We start from the raw sequence: 21,735 nt of genomic DNA, 5'->3' as shown, positions 1-21,735 counted from the left end.
TTATAACTACAAATATAAACTGATTTTAAAATAAATAAAAAATATTAAGCTTGTTTTGATTAGTTAGTACTTGAGTTTTTCTTGGAAGGCTACTTTTTACTTTTATTTGAATAACAATTTGCAAAAGTAATTAAATTTTGGGGTGTTTACTCTACTAGTTTGTCTCTCACTCTCTTAGTCCGTTTTATTTTGAAAATCCAGTTCGGAAGTTCCGGCTTTACAGCATTCTACTTGCTAGCCTTCAGCTAGCAGGTGTAGCTAGGTGGGTCTAAGTAGAGGAAAATAACAGAGGTTCATCGTGATTTCAGGTCAGTGGTAACAGCAGAGAGCAGGTGAGAAGGTGGACTCTGTCACCGGCGGCCTGGTCGGACCTGTCAGCTCCTCTGATTCAGCCTGCTGCTATTAAACGTGTTTAGGAGAAGCAGAGTTCAAAGTGAATGGCTGAAGGCTCCTCAGGTAACCGCTTTACTTTCTACATACGAGCGAGTGAAAGTGTTTGAAGTTATATTTTAATGATCAGACATAAACAACTCGATTAGCCACATTAGCGAATTTACTTACAGTTCATTGCTGTGCTAGCTGTGTTAGCCAGCTGTTAGCAGTAACTTTTTAATCAAGGTTAATGTTATGATTGTTGTTCAGCCGAGCTTTGACGCTTTCCTCACGTTATCTGACATAAATGCATGTGACTGGGGACTTTGAAACCGACTTTCCACCTGAGCTGGACACTGTAACGGGAGCTGGGAACATGTGACTGGCTCTAGCTCCAGCAGCTAGTGGGGTTTCTGTTTGAACCAGAAAGCTGCATTATGGTTTACAGTTTAAGTTTTACAAGGTTTACTGAAATCTCAATATTAGAAGATTAGAAACTATTTTAAGTATTTTTAGCCGAATTTTGACAGAAAGTTTCAAATGTTAACAGGATCCTGGTTAGGTTAAAAACAAATTACATTGGAACCTTGAATATTTTGTCATACAAAATCGTAAAAAATTGTTAACCTTGATAAATATCTTCCTTTAAAAGCTAAATTACCCCATTGTTTTACAAAATACTATGATTGTACAGAAATAGCTAGTGAATTTAACCATAAGAGGCCAAAGATTGTTGAAAAACATTGCTCATTTTAGGGCTAAAAGATCCAAGTTAAAATATGTTCTTAAATAAAATTCTCTTTTATTCGTTCACTGCCTGAATAATTACATTTTTGTACTGAATCCTTTTTTAACTCATTGGTCTGAGTTTGCAATCTTTAGCTAAAAATGCAAATTCATGTTTTTACAAAAGCATATTTTAGCAGTTTTTCGATGGAATCATGTGTTTGAATTTCCATAATAGGATGGCCTGAAAAGTAGCAATATTGATTTTTAGGTCTAATTTTGTTATTGGGTTAGAAATTATGTACTTTTAAAAAATCTTTTCCAGGTTTAAATTTTGGAGCACATCTGGCCTGCTAGCACAGGAAGTTGATGCGTTTGGACATTTTTTTGTTCCTTTCAAAGGCAAATAAATAAATAAATAAATAAAAGATTTGTAACTACAAAACATTTTATTTTTTCAAAAGTTAAACAGGCTTCTTGATTCAGTGTAATTTTCTAGTAAATTGCAGTGGAATATTGAAAAAACTTTCAACTTGAGGATTTTAACCTTAATGGCAATTATTTGGACCTTTTTTGGTCTTCTGTTGCATTTTGTATGACTAGTTAATACATTTGAAGTGGAAAACTGTCTTTTTTTTCTAAAATGAAGCACTGTGAAGTGACTAACATGTTACAGTTCCCCCTGATTCTCTCCTGTCAATCAAACATTTTCAGTTACTCTGCTATCTTTTCTGTCTGCAGACCCACCTGACCTCAATCCAGATGGGACGCCACATCACAAGCAGCACCACCACAGCTCCAGAAGAACTCGGCCCAGATACAACAATGACAGAAACCTCAGCGGTCACAGCTATGATCCAACTCAGCAATATGGAAACTTTCATCAAGGTTTCAAACACACATTCGGCCAAAATAATTCAAATTACACTCAGTATGCCACTGCTCCCTATCCAGAAGGGGATGTAGCCAGGAGAAGAGGCAGAGGACGAGGATGGAAAGAAGAAAGCAGATGTTTAAATGAAAATGTCAGAGGTTCTGGTTACCAGCAGCAAAAACCTGGTAGGAATTCAGATCTTTTTGGTGCCGGCAACAGATACACCACTTCCATGGACGGACCTGATGCGCCGAACTGGAGAAGAGACAATGGGAGCAGAGATTTTCTGGTAACTCAAGTTAAAAAACCAAGAAGCACCAACCAGGAGCAGAGGAAGGGAGAAGAAAATGAGAAAGGTGATCATACTCCCATACCAGATCAAAGATCTCACGGTTCCAGAGAGGAGACCGCCAAGAGAAGACCTCAAACGTACAATCAACAGAGGAAAAGCAACGACGTAAAGCAACGTCAGGGACCGATCAAGCCACCAAAACCTTCGTCTCATCAGGATTCGGGCTCAAAGAGGGGGGAAGAGGAAGGACCTGAACATCTCCGAGCATCTCAGGATCCCGCCTGTAAATCTGGAAAAGTCTCAGGGCCGCAGAAACCTTTTCAGGGAAGAGGCGGAAGAAGGACGAACCATCAGAGCGTTAACTCGGGTCAGAGGAGTTCGGACAAAATGCCAAAAAGCAAAGAAACGCAAACAGGTTGGATCACAGTTTTTGACATTCATTATGGGAATCAAATTCACTGAAACAACTTTTCATGTTGCATATTTTCACAGAAAGTCATCCATAAATGAGCACAATATGGAAAATTATTTTTAAAAAAATGTAAGCATGTGCTTCCCTAATTCATTTGCTACATTTACAGCTGCATTAAATGTAGCAAATGCCGATATATAATCGCAATAACAAAATATATTGCGATATACACGCAATCAATATCAATAGATAATACATCTGATTTCTCAATAATCGCACAGCATTCTGTGAGATATATTTTAGCCACTCAACCTCTCACAGCTGGCTAAGAAAGGTTGGTGGAATCTACTAACTCCCTCACTCTTTGGTTACCTAGCAACTCACTCACTCTTTGGTTGCCTAGCAACAGCCTATGGAGTAACTGCCACAGCAGCTCTGTGCCTCATAACTGTTGAGAAATAAAAAACAGCATTGATTGAAAACTGGATAAACAGGAAAAGTTATGCCACCAGTTTGGTATTATTTAAAACAAAAAACTAATCGATAATTATCTACTGATGTATAAGACTCTTAATTTTTTTGTTTTGTTTTGTTATGTTTTTAGCCATATCATCCAGGCCTAGCACCAGCGACATGATTTTTGAGGCACTTTGTTTTGAGTTTAGATTAAAAAAATCAGATAAAAGTTAATCTCTGATACATAAATGTGGACAATCTTGCTGGATTTGAAACTGCCACTCCCTCCACGTAATTTGCAGCACATTTTGTCCTGACATGTTCAATGTCCGTTTAACGTTTGTTTAATTTGATTAAACAAATCAAAATAACACACTCAAACAAGTTTGTATGCATCACACAATCAAACCGTCAGATGACATTATCACCCCGTGAAAATAATAGTCCAAATAGTTTGGATGTAGTTTTTCTATCCTCCTTACGGGAAGTTTCTGTTTAGATGGAAAGCTCATGTTAGACCGGTTTTGCTTTTCTATTTTGCACACAGATTTGTGGTGGATCTCTGTCCTAAAGAAAAAGATAGAAAACTTCAGATACTTCACAAAGGAGATATCAACATACATGGAAAAACCTTGCAAAAACCTTCTATTATAGTAGAAAGACTTTAAGTATTCAACTGTGAAAAATCTGGATCACTTCAGGCTGCAGTGTGAACATCGCCTTAAATGGGTTAAGTCACATGTGTCAAACTCGAGGTCCCTGGGCCAAATCTGGCCCGCTGTAGCTTTTTATGTGGCCCTCTAGATTCTAGACTAAACATTAAATGTGCTTAAATATTATGTTATCAATTAGACTAATGCAGGTTTTCTCTGCTTACTGCCAAATTATATCAATCAGTTCCTCCAGTTTCTTGAGAATTATTCGCACTACCTCATAATGGGGAGTTTATTGCAGATTTTTCTCAAAAATTAAAAACTGTTTTACCTGTACTAAACAGCTGCCTCAGCCTTAATTATTTAGTCATATTATATTCCATGAATGTACAAATAAGAGCAAATATTGCAATTATTCTCAAATTAGTACCACAAATACTTTGTTTTTTATTGCAAAAAAATCACAAAGAATCATGAAATCCTGGAGGAACTGAAAAAATGTTCAATATTATTTAATTTTAAGAATTCATTGATATTTTAACAGTTTAACTGGTTTTATCAATACATTTTGGCACAACCGGCCCTTTAAGAGACCTTCGTTTTGTTAATTTGGCCCAAAACGAAAATGAGTTGGACCCCCTCTGGGTTTAGTTGACCTCTGACCTCTGTGTCTGGGCATTGAGGTCGGGTTTCCTGTGCGCTCTGTTCTCCGCAGGGTGCCTGATTGAGCAGCTGTCCGAGGAGAAGTACGAGTGCATGGTGTGCTGCGAAGTCATCCGGGTCATGGCCCCGGTGTGGAGCTGCCACAGCTGCTTCCACGTCTTCCATCTGAACTGCATCAAGAAGTGGGCCCGGTCCCCGGCCTCGCAGGCGGACGGTACGGCCCTCACACACACACACACACACACACACACACAGAACGCGACCCTGATTCAGAATAAGCGATTCCTGCTGATTCAGCAGCACGCTGTGCTTTGTAGCAATTTGAAAAGAAGGAGCAGGTGTTTTTTTGTTTTTGTTTTTTTGTAACTCTGACTTGAGCTCATGTTGAGCTGCTGATTCTGTTTTGGTCAGATTCTGCTGAAGGTTGGCGTTGCCCCGCCTGCCAGAACGTGGCGCTGAAACACCCGACCACCTACTTCTGCTTCTGTGGTGAGAGACGACGAGCCGCTCCTTCTCCTGGAAAATGCCTCGAGTTTGATTTAATAGTTTTCCAGGTTTGGAAAACAAGTGGGAAAATAACTTTATGTTTATCTGTCTTTTCATCCATCCATCTTTTATCTATCCCCCCATCCATATTTTCTTTTTGTTCCATCTGTCCTTTTTATTTGTCCATCATCAATTTATCCATCATTCATCCCTCCATTTCTCTTTTCTTTTGTGCGTTCTGTTACATGTCTATCCATCTTTTGTCTTTTATCTTTCTGTCCATCATCTACCTTTTCATCTGTCATCTATTTGCTCATCTTTTCTTCTATGCATCCATCCATCTCTTTTATCTGTACTTTCTTTTGTCCATGTTTTTGTTATCCATCCATCCTCTCATCCTTAGTTTCTTTCTTTCCTCCTTTTATCCATCCATATATCATCCTTCTTTCATTTGTCTGTCTATCCTCATCCATCCATCCTTTTGTCTTTTATTTGTCTATCCATCTTTCTGTTTATCATCTACCTTTTCATCCATCTATCATCCATCACCTTTATTTATCCCTTCTTTTGTTCTTTCATCCATCTTTACTTTCATCTGTTCTTTTTTCTTTTTGTCAATCCTTCCTTTCTTTTGTACTTCTGCAATCTTTTTCTCCTCCATCCATCCTCGTTTCTTGTTTTATCCATCCATCCATCCATCCATCCATCCATCCATCCATCCATCCATCCATCCATCCATCCATCCATCCATCTATTCTTCTTTAATTTGTCTTTGTTCATCCTCAGCATCCATCCATTCTTCTGTCCATCTTTCCTTTTCTGTCCTCTTACATATCTATCCATCTTTCTTTCCTCTTTCTTTTCATCTATTTGTCATCCATCTGCTCGTCTTGCCTTTTATCAATCCATGTATCAATTTTATTTATTGTTTCGTTCCTCCTTTTATCTTTCTGTCCGTCTTCTTGTTCCCCAACTCTGTCTGTCCATCCTCATCCCTTCTTCCCTGCTTTCTTCAGTTTGGTCACTGTGGGAATTTCAACGATAAATGAAATGTTTTTAAAGTGATTTCCCCCCCCCCCTATTTTTTTAAACATAAATGTGTAGCAACACATCCTACTCATCCTAATCACACAGCAATGTGTTTTTTTACTAAATACTTTTATTATATATTCAAACTTACTAATAGAAATACGATGCAGTAATTTCGTTAAACGTCAGTTTCCTCTCATCTGCTGGAGCTGAGATTTCCTTTCCGTCGATCGGCAGGCAAAGTGACGAACCCTGAGTGGCAGCGCAGCGAGATTCCCCACAGCTGCGGTGACATGTGTGGGAAGAAACGGAGCGGAGCGGACTGCAACCACCCCTGTAACATGTGAGCTGTGAAAACACAACATTCTGAACTGCAGGACAGGACTGAATGTTGACAAGAGAACGAACACAGCGCTGCATTTCTACAGCTGGCTAGGAACTAGAGGTTAGAAATTAGATCTTTTGTGCCAGAATGACATCCAGGACATGTTCCACCTCTTGGTGGAAAATAAGGGTGAGATAAAGTGAAATCTGCAGATTCTGAGCATAAATATCCAGCTGTTTAAACATCAGCAGAACAGGATATGCAAAAGGATTCATGAGTGGTATGATTAGACATGCCTGTGCATGCAACACAGGCACATGCCTGTGAATTTTAGTTTGTTCTGTTTGCTTTGAACTTTCTTATGCGTCTTGAATAAAGAAAGATGATGTTGATGATTAGAGTGTTGGCGTAAAAATGAACGCTAGATTTCTGGAGCTGGAGCTACTAAGCCTGTCATGACAACAAATTGTCCCAGAAATTGTTGCCACAAAGTGATAATATTGTCATTTTAAGACCATTTTCAGCTAATGTGATAATAATAATGTCATATTAATGTGAGTGGATCCTCTCAAAGAATAAAAAAAAACCTTTTAATTTCTAAAGAATATTTAACACTGGAACTGGAAAACATTTTAAATATCCCAAATACACAAACAAAGCAATAATAAATAAATGGATTATGAGCAAAATGTAACAAAATTACATTAGAAGAATCGAAAAACAGCAAAAGTGGCAGGTAGTGCAAACTAACTACTTCATACTTGGTATGAAAATCCCAACTTTTCGACTATATCAAATGATTGTTGTCCAAATGGAAATTATAGCGCTTGTTGTAATTTATCAACAGTTAATTGATTTGTTTCTTATACTAGTGGAAAAGGGATTTATTCTGGTTTGTCTCATAAAATCCCAGTAAAATATGTAGATTTTTTTTGGTGACTTTTTGGCGTTTCCGCTCAGCTTGTGCCACCCTGGACCTTGTCCTTCGTGTCCTGCCTTTGTCACAAAGTCCTGCGTCTGTGGGAAGATGAGGTAAAAGCACAAACGCATCTTCATGTTGCCCTTTTTTATTATTAGTACTTCCTTACTATTGGATTATTTGTCAGCCTGTTGATGCTTTTGATGTTTATTTTGCTTTAGTCAGCCAATGCGCTGCGGCCAGGCCTCAGTCCTGCAGTGTGGCTCAGTCTGTGGGGCTTTGCTCAACTGTGGTGAACACTCCTGCGCTCAGGTGTGCCACAGCGGGGCGTGTCAGCCCTGCCAGCAGCAGGTTCAGCAGAGTGAGTCTCCTCAGGCACAAAACACGGTTTATTTTTATTTATTTTCATTTTAACTATAAAGTAAATGGTGTATGATGAGACAAGATGGCATTTCTTTAAGATATTGTAGCAGATTAGATTAAAAACTGATAAAAATGGAAACTATTTTGGCAATTATGGACACAAAATTATTTGAGAAAAAATATTTCTGTCTATACTCTTTCCTGTAGTTTGTTACTGTGGCGTGACGCCTCGTACCGTCCCGTGCGGCACAGATAAAGAGGGATTTGACGGCGCGGGACATTTCTCCTGTCAAAAGGTTTGCTCCAAGTAAGTGTCTATGCTGTGGAAATGACATGGAGTTGTTCACAGAGTTCTCCTTCGGTGACCGGAGCCTGTTTTCTGCTCAGGATGTTGAATTGTGAAGCTCACCGGTGCCAGCAGGTGTGCCACCGCGGGCCGTGCCAGCCGTGCCCGCGCTCCCCCAGCCTGGTGAAGACGTGTCCCTGCGGTCAAACGCCGCTCTCCAAACTCCTGGAGCTGGGCTACTCTGAGCGGCGCAGCTGCTCCGATCCCATCCCGTCCTGCGGAAAGACGTGCAACAAACCTCTGCCTTGTGGCTCCAACGGTAAGGAATGTTTTACAAACATTTAAAGCTTTTGAATCCATGATTTTGGACTCATAGATGTTTGTTGTGTGTTGTTTGACTCAACAGTTTAGTGATCACCATGCTTTTTTTTTTTTTTTTTTTTTTTGTTAAAATCACAAAATCTTGCCAAGTATTTTCTATTTTTTTAGAGCAAATATCTTAATTCACTTGAAATAATTTAAAACTAACTTATCAACAACTTTTATGCAAGATATAGGAGTTTGCTTTGAATCAATAATTCATCAATATTGATTTTAAAAATGTACAAAATTTGCTATTAAATTATTTCATTTGTAAAAATGTCTTAGAAGAAGCGTTTCCCATAATTACTGAAAAAGTTACTTTTAAGTTAGTTTGTTATTATTTCAAGAGTACGTAGACATTTGTACTAGAAACTAGACAAAAGTACTTAGGAAGATTGCGTTTTTGCACTGTTTGTACTGATAGGACATGATAAATGGCTTGAAATATAAGTGGGTACATTTGCTAACAAAGCTTTTGCAATAAATAAATAGGAGGAACATCCTTAAGAGTTTTACAAGCTGCAGCTGTGAGTCCAATGCAGATGAGGAGCAGAAATCATTTAAATTGTTGACTTCACAAAAGAAACTGTGGAAATTTATGGAACCAAACATAAACAGTTAAACTTTTTCTAAAAGGTTTGATCAAATGTTGACAAAATCAAGAACTCCCTTAATTTACCTCTTCATCATCCTGCAGACGTTAACGTTTATCTTTATGATTTATTTTTAAAATCTGTTCTCTGTCTTCCTGCTGGTCCATTGTGTTGTTTTTTTACTGCAAACAGGAACTGCATCATCAGAAGTCTGCTGGCATTGTTTTTGAAGCATATCTGCAGATTGTGATCTTGTTTTTTCAGACACCATCCATTTGTGTCAGAATCTGTGCCATGAGGGGAGCTGTGGGCCGTGCACTTTGACCTCCACAATCAGGTGCCGCTGTGGCGCCAAGACCAAGGTGGGCCGCAATGTCATCACAGCAGATATGTTTTCAAGTTTTTCAAACTCTCGATCTGTAAAGACACTCCTTTAATTTCAGGATGTTCCATGTGAAAATATTCAAAAAGAAGGTAACATTTCAGCAGAGTGAAATATGACATCACTGCATATGTCACTTCCTGTTGTAAATGTCTCCCGTTTCCATGCAGACGAGCTCGTCTTCACGTGTGAGAGACGATGCAACAAGAAGCGCTCCTGTGGTCGGCACAAGTGTGGAGAGCTTTGCTGTGTGGTGAGTCCACAGTAATCTGGACTCCGGTTCGGCCCGGTTGAGTCATGCTGGTTCTGAAGCCCGTTTGGGTCGCTGGACCCAGAAATATAACATATGATATCCTTTAGCTGAACCAAGACGACTGTGAGAGAGATCAGCTCTTTGTCAGGCTGTCCATCCATCTATATCTTTATTCATCCCTCAATCAATCCTTCCATCATTTTATTATCCATCTGTCCATTTATTCATCTTTTTATTCGTTCATCTGTCAATTAATCCTTCCATCTCTATTCATCCTTGCATCTCTTTATTTATCCTTCTGTCCATTAATCAATCCATCTTTCTCCTTACTCGTCCATCTTTCCACAAGACAATCCATTCCTCTTTTTCTTTTTATCCATCAAGCCAATCGTCCATCTTTTTCTTTGTCTTTTGATTCCTCAGTCTCTGTATATCTCATTCTGGAAATGTAGAAATGTCTTGCAGCTCTGTTCAGTCTTTTCTTTTGTGATCCATATTTTTCTGCCTCTTTGTTATTCATCACTTTGTTTTGTCACATAAAATCCAGACAACTCTCATGGAAGCTTGTGGTTGTTACAAAATGTGAAAAAAGGTTAAGAGGAATGAAAACTTTTGTAAAACGAATTGAAAGTTTGTCTGAACTGCAAAATGAGTTTGGTATTTTGTCTCCATCCAGAACGCAGATCACAGATGCCCCATGATCTGCGGCTACAAGCTGAACTGCGGACTCCACCGCTGCCAGGAGCCGTGCCACAAAGGGAACTGCGAACCCTGCTGGCAGTCAAGTGAGACATTTTATTCTGCAGCCAAACCTCTAAAACAACACATGGATAAACACCAAGACCCAGTTTAAAGTTCTCACATCATTTCTCTGTTTTTTTTGTGGTGTTATGTTTGGCTCTGAGTTTGTTACGACTCCTCCTGTTGGCAGGTTTCGATGAGCTGACGTGTCACTGTGGCGCTTCTGTGTTGTACCCTCCAATTTCCTGTGGCACAAAACCACCCGAGTGCAAAAACCTGTGCTTGAGAAGACATGAGTGTGACCATCCAGGTAAGACGGGCCGATAACGACATCCACTGCAGCTTTAAACAGGATTAGGACTGAAGCGATTAATCGAATTAAACACAATTAATCGGACTAATCATGATTAATCGATTGTTGAAATAATTATGCTTACTGCAATAATTATTGCATTAACTGGAGCATAAAGACTAAACAAAATTGGATTTATTGTAAGAACAACCTTCTCATAGCAATAATTAAGCCAAAACTGTACAAAAAAATCATATATTTTTCATTTAAGATAAAAAAACAAATATATTTTTTTGTAAATGCTATTCCCAGAACTCCTCAGGTACAATATTGGAGCTCTACATGCAAAATTTTTGCTTCTGTAAGAAAAAAAAAACTCCTATTCAGCACCTTTTGCTATTAAATTAATATTTAGTTAATTAAAAAAAAAACTAAATAATAAACTCTTCATACGTTGATGGTAGAAGTATTTTTTTTAAGATGCAAATGATCACGCGTACATTAAAGAAATGCAATATTATTACATTTTAGGCAATAAACGTGATGAATTAATAGTTTATTTCATCGACTAATGTATATATTCAAAAAAGGATTAAGTGGTCAAATGGAAAATCTGCAGAATGTGCCAATTATTTTCTCATATGATCGATTAATCATCAGAATAATTGACTAATCGTCAGAATAATTGTTAGTTGCAGCCTTAAACAAGAAATGTAACATTTTTTCTTCCTCTGATTTAGTGTTTCACAACTGCCACAGCGAGGACAAATGCCCGCCTTGCACATACCTCACTCAGAAATGGTGCATGGGAAAGCATGAGGTAAAACCCCACAAAGGCCAGCGAGTTATTTTAGTTTCATTCATTTATTATTGCAGTAAGCTTGTTCCTTGGCTCCACAGCAACGCAGCAACATCCCGTGTCACCTGCAAGACATTTCCTGTGGTCTGACGTGTAATAAGATGCTGCCTTGTGAAATGCACCGCTGCAAACGCCTCTGCCACCGCGCAGACTGCCTGCCAGAAGGCGGCTGCCAGCAGCCGTGCATGCTGCCCCGGCCGGACTGCGGCCACCCATGTGCGGCTCCGTGTCACAGAGGCAGCAGCTGCCCACGCACCACCTGCACTGCCAAGGTGCAGACCACTTTCTATGAATTGTTTCTGACAAAAAAACAAACCTGCTGCAACGTAGCAAATGTTTAATTTAGATCGGGGTTGTCCAAAGTGCGGCACGGGGGCCATTTTGTGGCTGAATTAAAAATGATCTAGGCGATATTTTTAATTTGCGTAAAGCTGCTACCAACATAATTTATAAGGTTCAACAATAAGAATCACGTTCATTCAGAGACTTTTGTTGAAAAGCCAACATTGCTCCACAAAAATCAGCTTTTATTGAATTTATTAAATGTTTTTAAAAAGAGGGATCCAAATTCGGTTTTTACAACTGAGAAAAAATATTGTTCAATCAAGCTCAAAACAATTTGAAAACTAATTTTCTTTCTTTTAATACAGTAAAATCACATTTATGTTTGTCTCTACGATGAATAGCATCCCTTTGTTTAAAAAAACTAAAAATTAAATGACTTTATTTGCTTGATGTTAGTTTATTTTTAATTTTTTCAACCCACAAGTACTTTTGACTGAACAATTTTGGAAAAACTTTGCACACCCCTGATTTAGATCAAAACATCACTACTGCTTAAATTACTTTTAACAAAGTTTCGGACTCATGTTCTCATCAGGTAGCGCTCCAGTGCGACTGTGGTCGGAGGAAGGAAAGTGTTGCCTGCACAGAAGCCGCCAATTCCTATCAAAGGTAACTTCTCCTCACTTTTAGTCACTTTCTTTCTGTTTTGCAGTTAAAATATTCTTCTGTAACATTTCCTCCATAGATACGCAGCCATCGCAATGGCCAGCAAACTCTCTGACATGCAGCTCGGCGACTCCATGGACATCGGTCCGCTCCTCACCAAGAAGGAGCTGAAACAGACCAGGTGGAGGAAAACACTTAATACTTAGGCTTCATGTTGCAACCAAAACCTCAGTGTATTTTATTAGAATATGCTGTGATAAACCAACGTGAATTAGACAATTATACAATTGAAAACAACTGGTAGTTGTTTATCTCCACCATCTTTGAACCTCTAGGGAAGGGATCCTCAAATTCTGGCCTTGAGTGTCTAATTAAGGCTCCGAGGGTGTTGTTCTTTCTGCAAATTGATTTTTTTAAAATTTATTTCTTTTTTCTTATATTCCACTCAACAGTTAATCTATTACTAAATTAGTTGACGATTATTTCAATTACTGATTCATCGCGATTAATCTGATAAGCTTGTACATAGTCTCATTCCAGCCTAGTTTCAAGTGTTTTGCAGTCATATCATCCAGTAACACTAGGCGATATGACTGAAAATCACATCACGACATAAGCATTTCATACCAGTCAATATCGATAATTATTGGTTAGTTTTCTTGTTTTCAATATCTGAAATCCTGCCAAGCTAGTGGCACGACATTTACTGTTTTATCCATAGTTTTAAATCCATTTTGTTTTTTATTTTTAAGCAGACATATTGAGGCACAGTGGTGGTAGTTACTCAGCAGGTTGTTGCTAGGTAACCAAAGAATAAGCTAGTGAGTAAAAAAAAAAAAAAAAAAATGAAAACCACATTTTTTCTTTCCACTTTTTGTGTGTGCCACCTACAATCCCATTGAAGTTTATACCCAAAAAGTTACCATTAGAACTGGTTTCAGTCGTTTTTATGACAGGTATTGGTTTTAGTTGGAGGTGAGCAGAGTTTTTAAAAGCGCTGTGATTTCAGGCTCGAGTGCGATCAAGAATGCGCCACTTTGGAGAGAAACCGGCGTCTGGCTGAGGCGCTGCAGATCGACTCCTCCTCCGACCCCTTCAACGTTCGCTCCTCCTCCGTTTACAGCGACAGCCTCAAGGAGGATGCCAGGTTTGACCTTTGGCTCCTGGGTTTTTGAGGAAGCCTCGTCTTTTCGTTTACGTTCGAGCAACAGAAAATACAAAGTGGGTTGTAGCAGTAAAATGCAGCGTGACTCTGCTTTCAGGAAGGACCCGAAGTTCCTCGCTGAGGTAGAGGAAGAGATCAAGAATCTTGTTGAGCTCACCAATAAGGTAGCATCACAATCTGATACTAATTTACCTGTGGAGGTTTTTGAAGATTTGCTTTTTTATTTGCCTTTTGGGACAATAACAGACAAATGGAGAGGATTACATTTAGAAAAAGATGGAATGAGAATGTGGGAGAAAAAAATGACTTTTTGGTTTAAATCATGTTTTTCTTTCTGGACATTTAAAAATATTCTGGATCAATATATAAAGGTTTTTGTTCTCAGTAAATGTTTCTAAAAATCCAAAACCTTTAATGAGGGAAAAACATCTTGAGCTGCGTTTTTTAGTAGCTACGTCTGCATGAGTTTCTGCAGAAATCCCAGCAATTATTCAGGATTAAACTGTCAGAAATCATCTTCACCAGGCCTGAATCGCTTCTTTGTTGCTCATCCTCATCACTGATGCATGCAGGGAAAGCAGCCGAAGAGGAGCCACTGCTTCCCGCCGATGAACAGGGAGCACCGGAAGATCATCCACGAGCTGGCCGAGATCTACGCCGTCGAAAGCGTGAGCTACGACAGCGAGCCCAAGCGGAACATCGTCATCACCGCCCACAAGTATGTCTGCTAGCAGATCCGGTGGCGGCAGTGCCGCCGATTGTGGTTCTGAGCCTGTGTATCTGTATTGGCAGGGGGAAGTCGGCCTGTCCAAGCTCGACCCTGACGGCGCTGATAGAGAGGGAGACAGCGGCGCGGGCGCCTCCCCCCATCGCTCATATCAAGCAGCACAGCAGCAAGTGAGTCATCCTCCATGATTAAAGACTTTCTGACATTTTGGTTGAGACCCAAACTGAACTTTTTGGTTTGTATGTAGGTCTGTTGCAGTAAACAATAAATCAGTTAATCAATCGTTTCTATTTGCATGATTTATAGCTTGTTTTTCTTTTCTCTTTCTATCAAAAACTGGATGAAAAAGTCTTCTGTCCGTTGAAGGACAATTTTGTTTACACAGTCTGCATAGTTAATCTTATTGGTATTTTTGTATATTTAAAATGTCTTCTAGTTTCTGTGTTAAATGTTCATTACACTGGAAAAACACAAAATCTTTCCAAGTATTTTTGTCTACTTTTTAGTGCAAACACCTTTTTGTGCTCTTGAAATAAGACAACACTAACTTTGAAGTTATTTTTCACAAGATATAGGAGCTTGTTTCAAGTAAACAATGTCTAAATACTGATGAAAATACTAACTCCACCAGCAGATGTTTTCACTTTTAACGTGGGAAAAATGTCTTATTATAAATTGATCTTTAGTGGAACTAGCACTTCTTTTAAACCAATATTAAAGAATTATTGACTTGAAACAAGCTTATATTTCTTGTTGAAGACTTTCTTTTAAGTTAGTTTTAAGTGTACTAAGATATTTGCACTGAAAACTAGACAAAAACACTTGGTAACATTTTGGTTTTGCAGTGAAAACTGTTTTTTGTCTATCACATAAAAACCAATTAAAATGCATCACTGTGACATTGTTGCAGCAAGTTGCTCCTCATTATTACATAATTGGATTAAGGTTGAATTAGGCTGATCTTTTTTCTTTCTGATTTCTCTTAGGGCTGCGGGTGGAAGCTGGTCAAAGATGGTGAAAGAGGAGCCTGTGATAGATTATTTTGATGTTCAGGACTGAGAAGGAGTGAAGAGAAAAACTTCAAGAGCTGCTTGTTTACTTCACTTTTCATCCGACTAAAACAATCTGAGAAATGGGATCATCTAAAGTTGTATTCAGATTATTTACAAATCCCATGATCTACTCAAATTCATCCATGCTCGGCATGAATCCCTTTGAAAATCAGTTTGTGTGCAATTTAGTAAAATCATTTTATGTGATATTATCATCTTCAAATGCAGAGATTCATTTAAAAACAGCAGGAGTTCTCTCCAGCTTACGGCGCTTAAACCAAACGCCAGGCTTTATTTTGAGCAGTAAAATGTCTTTTGATCTTTCTGTCGGTGTTGAGCCAAGGCTGTTGTTGTAAAAATCTCATGGAGGGAGTGGGCTGCACTGCGGAAAGAAAACATTGTGGGAACACAAACACTTTGACCTAGATGGAGGGCTGCACCTCCCGAAAACCTTCTGGAGGCGTTTTGAGGTCGCCCTGCTGCAGCGTACCTGAGGACGCCGAGGCGGCGGCCGATGCAGCCGAACCTGAAGCCGATGAATCATATTTTTATTCCTGAGATTACAACAGAAAGATTCATCTTTATTAAACCGAATGTACCCGAATATACGATCACAACATGCCAATAAATCTGAGAAAACCACCAAGAAATGCCTCTACGACTCTTTTTAAATGCAGAAGCAGATTTTTCTAACGCAAGTAAAAATGCTACAGACATTTTAATGATTAAATTCAACTATTAGATGTTTATGACATTGTAATGCAGGAATGTTTTAAAGAACTTCAACTAAAACTATAGTAAATGGAAAGCGCATAAGATAAATTCTAATATAAAATGTCACTTTATTTCAATTAAACTTGCATAGATCTGCTGCAAAGTAATGTTTGTAAAGTTAAGCTTGCAAAAATATTAACTAAATATTTAGTTCGGAAATTAAATGTTTAGTTTGGAAAATAAATATATGCTTTGGAGCTGAACATTAGTTAGCTATTTAAGTTGGAAGCTAAATATTGAGTTTAATTCCCTGATTAGATATTTAATTTGCAAGCTAAGTACTTATAAATCAATATTTGGTTTGGGAACTAAATATTTAGATTGCACATTAATAGCTTCATTACTAAGTATTTATTTAGTAAGCTAAATATTTAGCTTCCTAACTAAATATTTAATTTACAAACCATTTAATTCCATAACTAAATATTGAATTGGCTAAATATTTAGATCCGACTTAAACATTTAGTTGGGACCTAAATATTTATTTTGCAATTTAAATATTTAGTTATGAAGCTAAATATGTGCAAATTAAATATTTAATTTCCAAACAAAACCAAAGGAAATATTTTAGGTGGACCTATTTAGCTTAGTAGCATGAATTAAATATTTATTTTTGATACTCTGGCATTTATAAATGTATGAATAAGATGGTGAAAATATGACTCAGTTTTTTTTAATTTTTTTTTTATGATGATGGCTAAATGAACCAAAAAAATATTCCCGTATGTTTTCTATTATTATTATTATTATTATTATTATTATTATTATTATTATTATTTATGTGTAACTTTACGAATTGTATCCCATTTTGTTGACATCCCCAAACCCGCCTCTAAATAAAACCTGCTGCTGATGATGAGGGGGATAATTTGTTGACGCTCCCTTCCTCTGGTAATTTTTCAGTATATCGCCTCTCCAGCAGGGACCGCGCCTGCGCCCCTGCGCTCCCTCTACCCCCCCTTCCCGACCGAGGCTTCTCCAATCCGGGCTCTGGCTCCATCCCCGGCTCGGCGTCCCACAGGCCAGCGCTAATAAGTCGCTTAGCTGCCCAGTAATGGGGAAGTGGTAGAGAGAGTGACAGAGAGAAAGAGAGGGAGAGAGACGCCGCTGTGCTGAAAGCCGAGAGGAAGTTGAGGTGGGAAGCTCCGGACTAAAGACCCGCTCCACACAACAGACGGACACATCCTACAGTTGCTGTTGTTGAAACGCTCCCCAAAAAGCGCATAGTGATGGAGAGAAAGGTATGGATGCTTATGCTACCTTGTAGCACATTTTGCTCTGAGTCTCTGCCTGCTCATAAATCCGCATCCACCATGAAAACTATTCCTTGTTACATTTTTTTCCTGACGTTAAGCTCAGGATTATAGTGCGCATTGGAGTTTTTTTTTTTTTTTTTTTTTTCCGTTTTGCTGCTATTTATTGTGCGTGTGGAGGGGAGAAAACATACCGGGATTAAATTGCGCTTGGTGAATTTGGGATTATTTCAAGGCTAGCCTTTAGGTTTGGTACGCGGCGTTTTAGTTAACGCCGAGCAAGGAGTGGGATGTGGATATTTTGAGGCTTCAGTGTTTGCCTGTCTGCATCATCACACAGCACAGTGTATAGTTGCAGGCTGCACCTCCGCTCCCCCACCCCGCCACCCCTCACCGTTTTGCAGCCGACGCAGACAGCAGCGCGGCTTGTTAACCTTGACTGGTGTGGGAAACAGACACTTGAGGAGTAATAGACGGGATGCACCTCCCTGAGGAGGGCACACCATCACATCTTCTCACTTTTTCTGCACATACGTCCCAATTTGACACCTTAATTTAGTTATAGTAATCAGAGGTGGGTAGAGTACCCTGAAATTGCTCTTAAGAGTAGCTATAGCATATTTTGACTGGTAAAAGTGAAAAGTAGATCTAAAAAGTAAATTGGCTACTTAAAACTACAGTATGTAACTTTTATTTTATTTTTTAATCAGTTTTTTTACGTATTTGTTAAAACTGTCACTATATATTGACAAATATGAGACAAATAATCTGAAAAGATCGATCACTCTCAGGTACTCGCTGCTAAATGTACTAATGGCGTCGTTATCGGTGGCTATGCTAACTAGCCTGAGCTTTCATGACGGGCTATGCTAGCTGCAGCGTAGTAGAGAAGTAAGGGGAAGAAGGGATGAGCAGCACCACTTGGAATTGTGATTGACAGCGCTAAGATCCTCGCTCTGATTGGTTGATTTTAGTTAGCACTGGGAGAAGCAAATTTTTTTCTGGTCATCTTCTTCATAGCATACTGTCACAACATAATGACTGTTGTGACAGTCATTATGTTCAATAAATAGTTTCAATAAATAGTTTTAAAACTATGTATTTTTTTATCAAATTTATAAACTACACCTGTGTAACTTTTATTTTTAAGAAAATCGTTTTTTTTATTATTTGTTAAATATATTTTTTAAACAAACAGTGCAGTCTGAGACAGTCTGTGGAAAAAAATCAATCTCCTCCCTCAATGTCTGAATAAATGCCAGAAACAAACCAAATAGAGCTTGGAGGAGGATCTTAGTGCTGCCAATTATTGCTGTGTACACGCTGATAAATGTACTAAAGGGGAGAAATATAGCCACCATCGTCATCGGTGGCTATGGTAACTAGCCTTAGTATTCAGAGCAAGCTCTACGTTCCAGAAGCTGCAGCATAGCAGAAAGGAAGGGGTAGCATGCACATGAGAGTGATCGACAGCGCTGAGAACCTCCTCCTGACTCTCATTGGTTGTTTTTGACAGAGTGGTGTATTTCTGCAGTTAGTACTGGGAGCACTGGGAGAAGGCAAAAAAGCTTGTTTTTCAGATTATCTGTCTTAAACTACACTGTTGTGACAAAGTGACAGTTCTAATAAATATGTAAAAAAACAACAACATGATTTTATAAAAGTCACGTACTGTAGCTTTAAGTACTGATTAGAGGTGTGCATTACGGCATATTTTGGTACTGATCCGGTACCAAAATATACCACTACTGGTACAAATACTTTTTATTTAAGTTTTATATATCATCAAACTTCTGAGCATTTGGTGGTGGTACAGAATTTGGAGAAAGTTTAAGTGTCTAAAAAATACTTTAATAACATATTAATCTACTTTATTATCACCAAAGTACTACAACATATCGTGATAAAAGTCCATATTTCCCACTCCTGATATAAACAATACTCAAAATTATAGTAATTTGTTTTGGAACAACATGGGGCTACTGCTACCATCCATAAATTTATGTATAAAACTACTTATTAATGTATTTTAATTTGCATTTTGGACTGGGAACCAAAACTCCAGCCCAAAGGCCCACACCCTTGTAAATCCGGCCCTGGTCATCCGACAGAGAAATATATAAAGTTATCTGCAAATTCTGATATTTTAAAGACTAAAGCAATACAAATTAAATAATAAGATTACAAAATAACATATTTCAAGCAGAAGAAGCAGTTTTCCAAAAACTTTTTTTAAATAAAACTTATAAAACTAATTAAATTAGAGTAGGTATTGCTGGAAAAGCATAACAAACTTTCATGGACAGTATCTGGTGTTTAATTCACTTGACCTCCAAATGGCAAACAGGCCCGGAAGATAGAAAATAACACTAAAACAAGAAAGTTTGTGTAAAAACAAGAATTCGCACTTTAATAAACTGTAGTGAAGTTACATGTGTTTGATAAAGTATCCAGAAATGTTACTCAAATAAGAGTAGTGACACTTAATAAAATTATTAATTGATTAAAAGGTCTATAAGTCTATTTTTCCCTAAAAAAAGTTGCTCAACTAAGTGTAAGTAGTTACTACTCACCTCTGATAATAACAAGGAAAACATGACTTTTAGTGTGTTGCATAAGTGCAGAGAAAAAAAGTTTTATTTTTACAGTTAATGTGCTGGCAGGCTGTGCCGCACGCAGCAGCAGGAGAGAGGAATTTGGGGTGTATGGCTGAAACTAGATCTACTTCTGCTGAGTCAAAGGAAAATTTCATTTTTATGTTAAAGCAGTAGTCAGCAGCAGCAGCAGCCCCAGCTCACTCCCATAAGATCCAACTGAACATATTCTGTTTCTTATGAGCTCCTGAGTTTTATAAAGTAGGCTTTGAAAAAGATAAACATCTGTGCTTGTTGTTTACATAAACAATGTATTGATTTATACTACAAATCTGGCTAAGCTAATCTGTACATACAAAGTTTAAGGAATACTACTAATTCACAAAAGTTGTTGATAGTGTTATTGTTATTAATAGTATTAGTATTATTGTCAAACAATCTTTATCAGTTGTGTTTCTCATCCTGCCTTTTGACCTGAAGCAACAAAATATTCATCTAAGCTACATCTCCTTCTAAACCTATTGTTGCTAACTCAGGCTAGCAGCTAACAAACAGTTGTGTGGATACCAGCAGCCATGGTTGTTATTACTAGCTAACTTATGTAGCTAAAGCAGCTTAGCATATTTTCCTCAATTGTGTTAACAAGCTTTTTCCTATATTCAGGTAGCTTTGCTAAGCATTAGCATAGCATTGGAAAACGTGTTAGCACTACTGCAGAAGCTAACAGTTTATATGTTTCAGCTGTTAGCCTTTGTTAATAACTCCAACTATGGTGTTACAAAACAGTTAATCTAGAAATTATTGGTATATTTTTTAGCATATTTTGGTATTTGTGGCTGTTTTTTGAGCTCAAAAGTGTGTGGAAATTGCATTATTTTTATGCTAAATATATATAACCTGCTTCCAAGCTTATTAACTGTTGCTTCATCACAACATAAATAAACATTGAATCAAGTTTCTTTTTGGTTTTGTTGTTTTCTGTATGGTTAATTTGAAAAATGGCTTCATATTTGCATTTCTTACTAATTAAATTACCAAAACAAATCAACTTTCCAGTCGTTGTCTTATTGAGAAATCGAACAGAATATCTATAATATTTTATAATCATAGTAATGTCAGAAAACTCCAGGTGATGTGGATTTTTCATTCAGTTGTGATTCCATCACAGACTTTTCCATGAAACATATTTAAAATTTCCATCTTTTCTGCTTCATCTTCTCTTTCTAAGAAGAATATTCCTCTCATAAAGAGTCAGAGTCTGGAAGATGCTTTTCTGTTTTAAGGTTTGTGGCGTAGAAGAAGTGTTTGGTCATTGTTCGGGCTGCTTCTGTGGAAAAAAAAAAAGGAAACGGGACTAAAATAGCTTCGTTTCAAGCTGCAGTCTTCCCTAACCCAGCTGCTGGCACAGATATCGCCCTCAGTATAAAGAAAGGAGAACAGTCCATTCTCATTAGTATGCAATGTGCCATCACAGCTTCCGATGTCTGATAAAGGATCAGAGAATCAGCTCCTTTTACAGTTTGCTGAACGCCTGACCTGCCTTTTTAAGGAAAACCACACACACACACACCAGTCACTTTGTTCAGCCATGTTTGAAATTCAGCTTGGGATCCCCATCACGGTCTCCTGCGTTGTTGTTTTTTTAACTTATTTTGAGACTGATTTTATGGAAAATTTCGGTTAGAAAGTTAAACATTTAGTGGCTCAGTTTTGTGCACATTTGTATTAACTGCTGCAACTAACGATTGCCGTAATATTTGATTAATTTATTGATTATACTGGCAATTAGTCGTTTAGTCGGATAAAAAATAGTCACATTCTGCAGATTTTTTTAAAGTCAGTATTAGAAATACATTAAACAAATAATTCTTTCTTAAATA

At 38.0% G+C, this 21,735-nt stretch overlaps 2 protein-coding genes across 2 annotated transcripts in view; both read left to right on the top strand.

Annotated features, from left to right (window-relative positions):
* The first annotated feature begins 194 nt into the window (after nt 1-194).
* On the top strand, nt 195-15,880 carry nfx1 (nuclear transcription factor, X-box binding 1). The gene is made up of 23 exons (XM_015055868.1): nt 195-456; nt 1,840-2,679; nt 4,501-4,662; nt 4,860-4,937; nt 6,201-6,306; nt 7,249-7,320; nt 7,429-7,568; nt 7,778-7,877; nt 7,958-8,175; nt 9,077-9,174; nt 9,256-9,286; nt 9,365-9,447; nt 10,124-10,232; nt 10,379-10,498; nt 11,221-11,300; nt 11,381-11,611; nt 12,220-12,293; nt 12,370-12,471; nt 13,300-13,437; nt 13,553-13,619; nt 14,028-14,173; nt 14,248-14,352; nt 15,169-15,880. The coding sequence occupies exons 1-23, from the start codon at nt 438-440 to the stop codon at nt 15,239-15,241; spliced, it is 3,192 nt and encodes a 1,063-aa protein (XP_014911354.1). The 5' UTR covers nt 195-437; the 3' UTR covers nt 15,242-15,880.
* A 1,058-nt stretch (nt 15,881-16,938) lies between these two features.
* The window catches only part of LOC106961826 (SWI/SNF-related matrix-associated actin-dependent regulator of chromatin subfamily D member 3-like), a 42,317-nt gene continuing 37,520 nt past the window's right edge, over nt 16,939-21,735 (top strand). Inside the window, exon 1 of the mRNA XM_015055872.1 lies at nt 16,939-17,249. Within this exon, the coding sequence (XP_014911358.1) occupies nt 17,238-17,249 (12 nt within the window). The 5' untranslated portion in view covers nt 16,939-17,237. The remainder of the gene's footprint in view (nt 17,250-21,735) is intronic.

Source organism: Poecilia latipinna, unplaced genomic scaffold, assembly GCF_001443285.1.
Source record: "Poecilia latipinna isolate Pla-1442-1.1 unplaced genomic scaffold, P_latipinna-1.0 Scaffold1339, whole genome shotgun sequence".
NCBI classification, from domain to species: Eukaryota; Metazoa; Chordata; class Actinopteri; order Cyprinodontiformes; family Poeciliidae; genus Poecilia; species Poecilia latipinna.
Note: the sequence above shows the minus strand (reverse complement) of the source record. Positions and strands in the feature narration are given on the sequence as shown.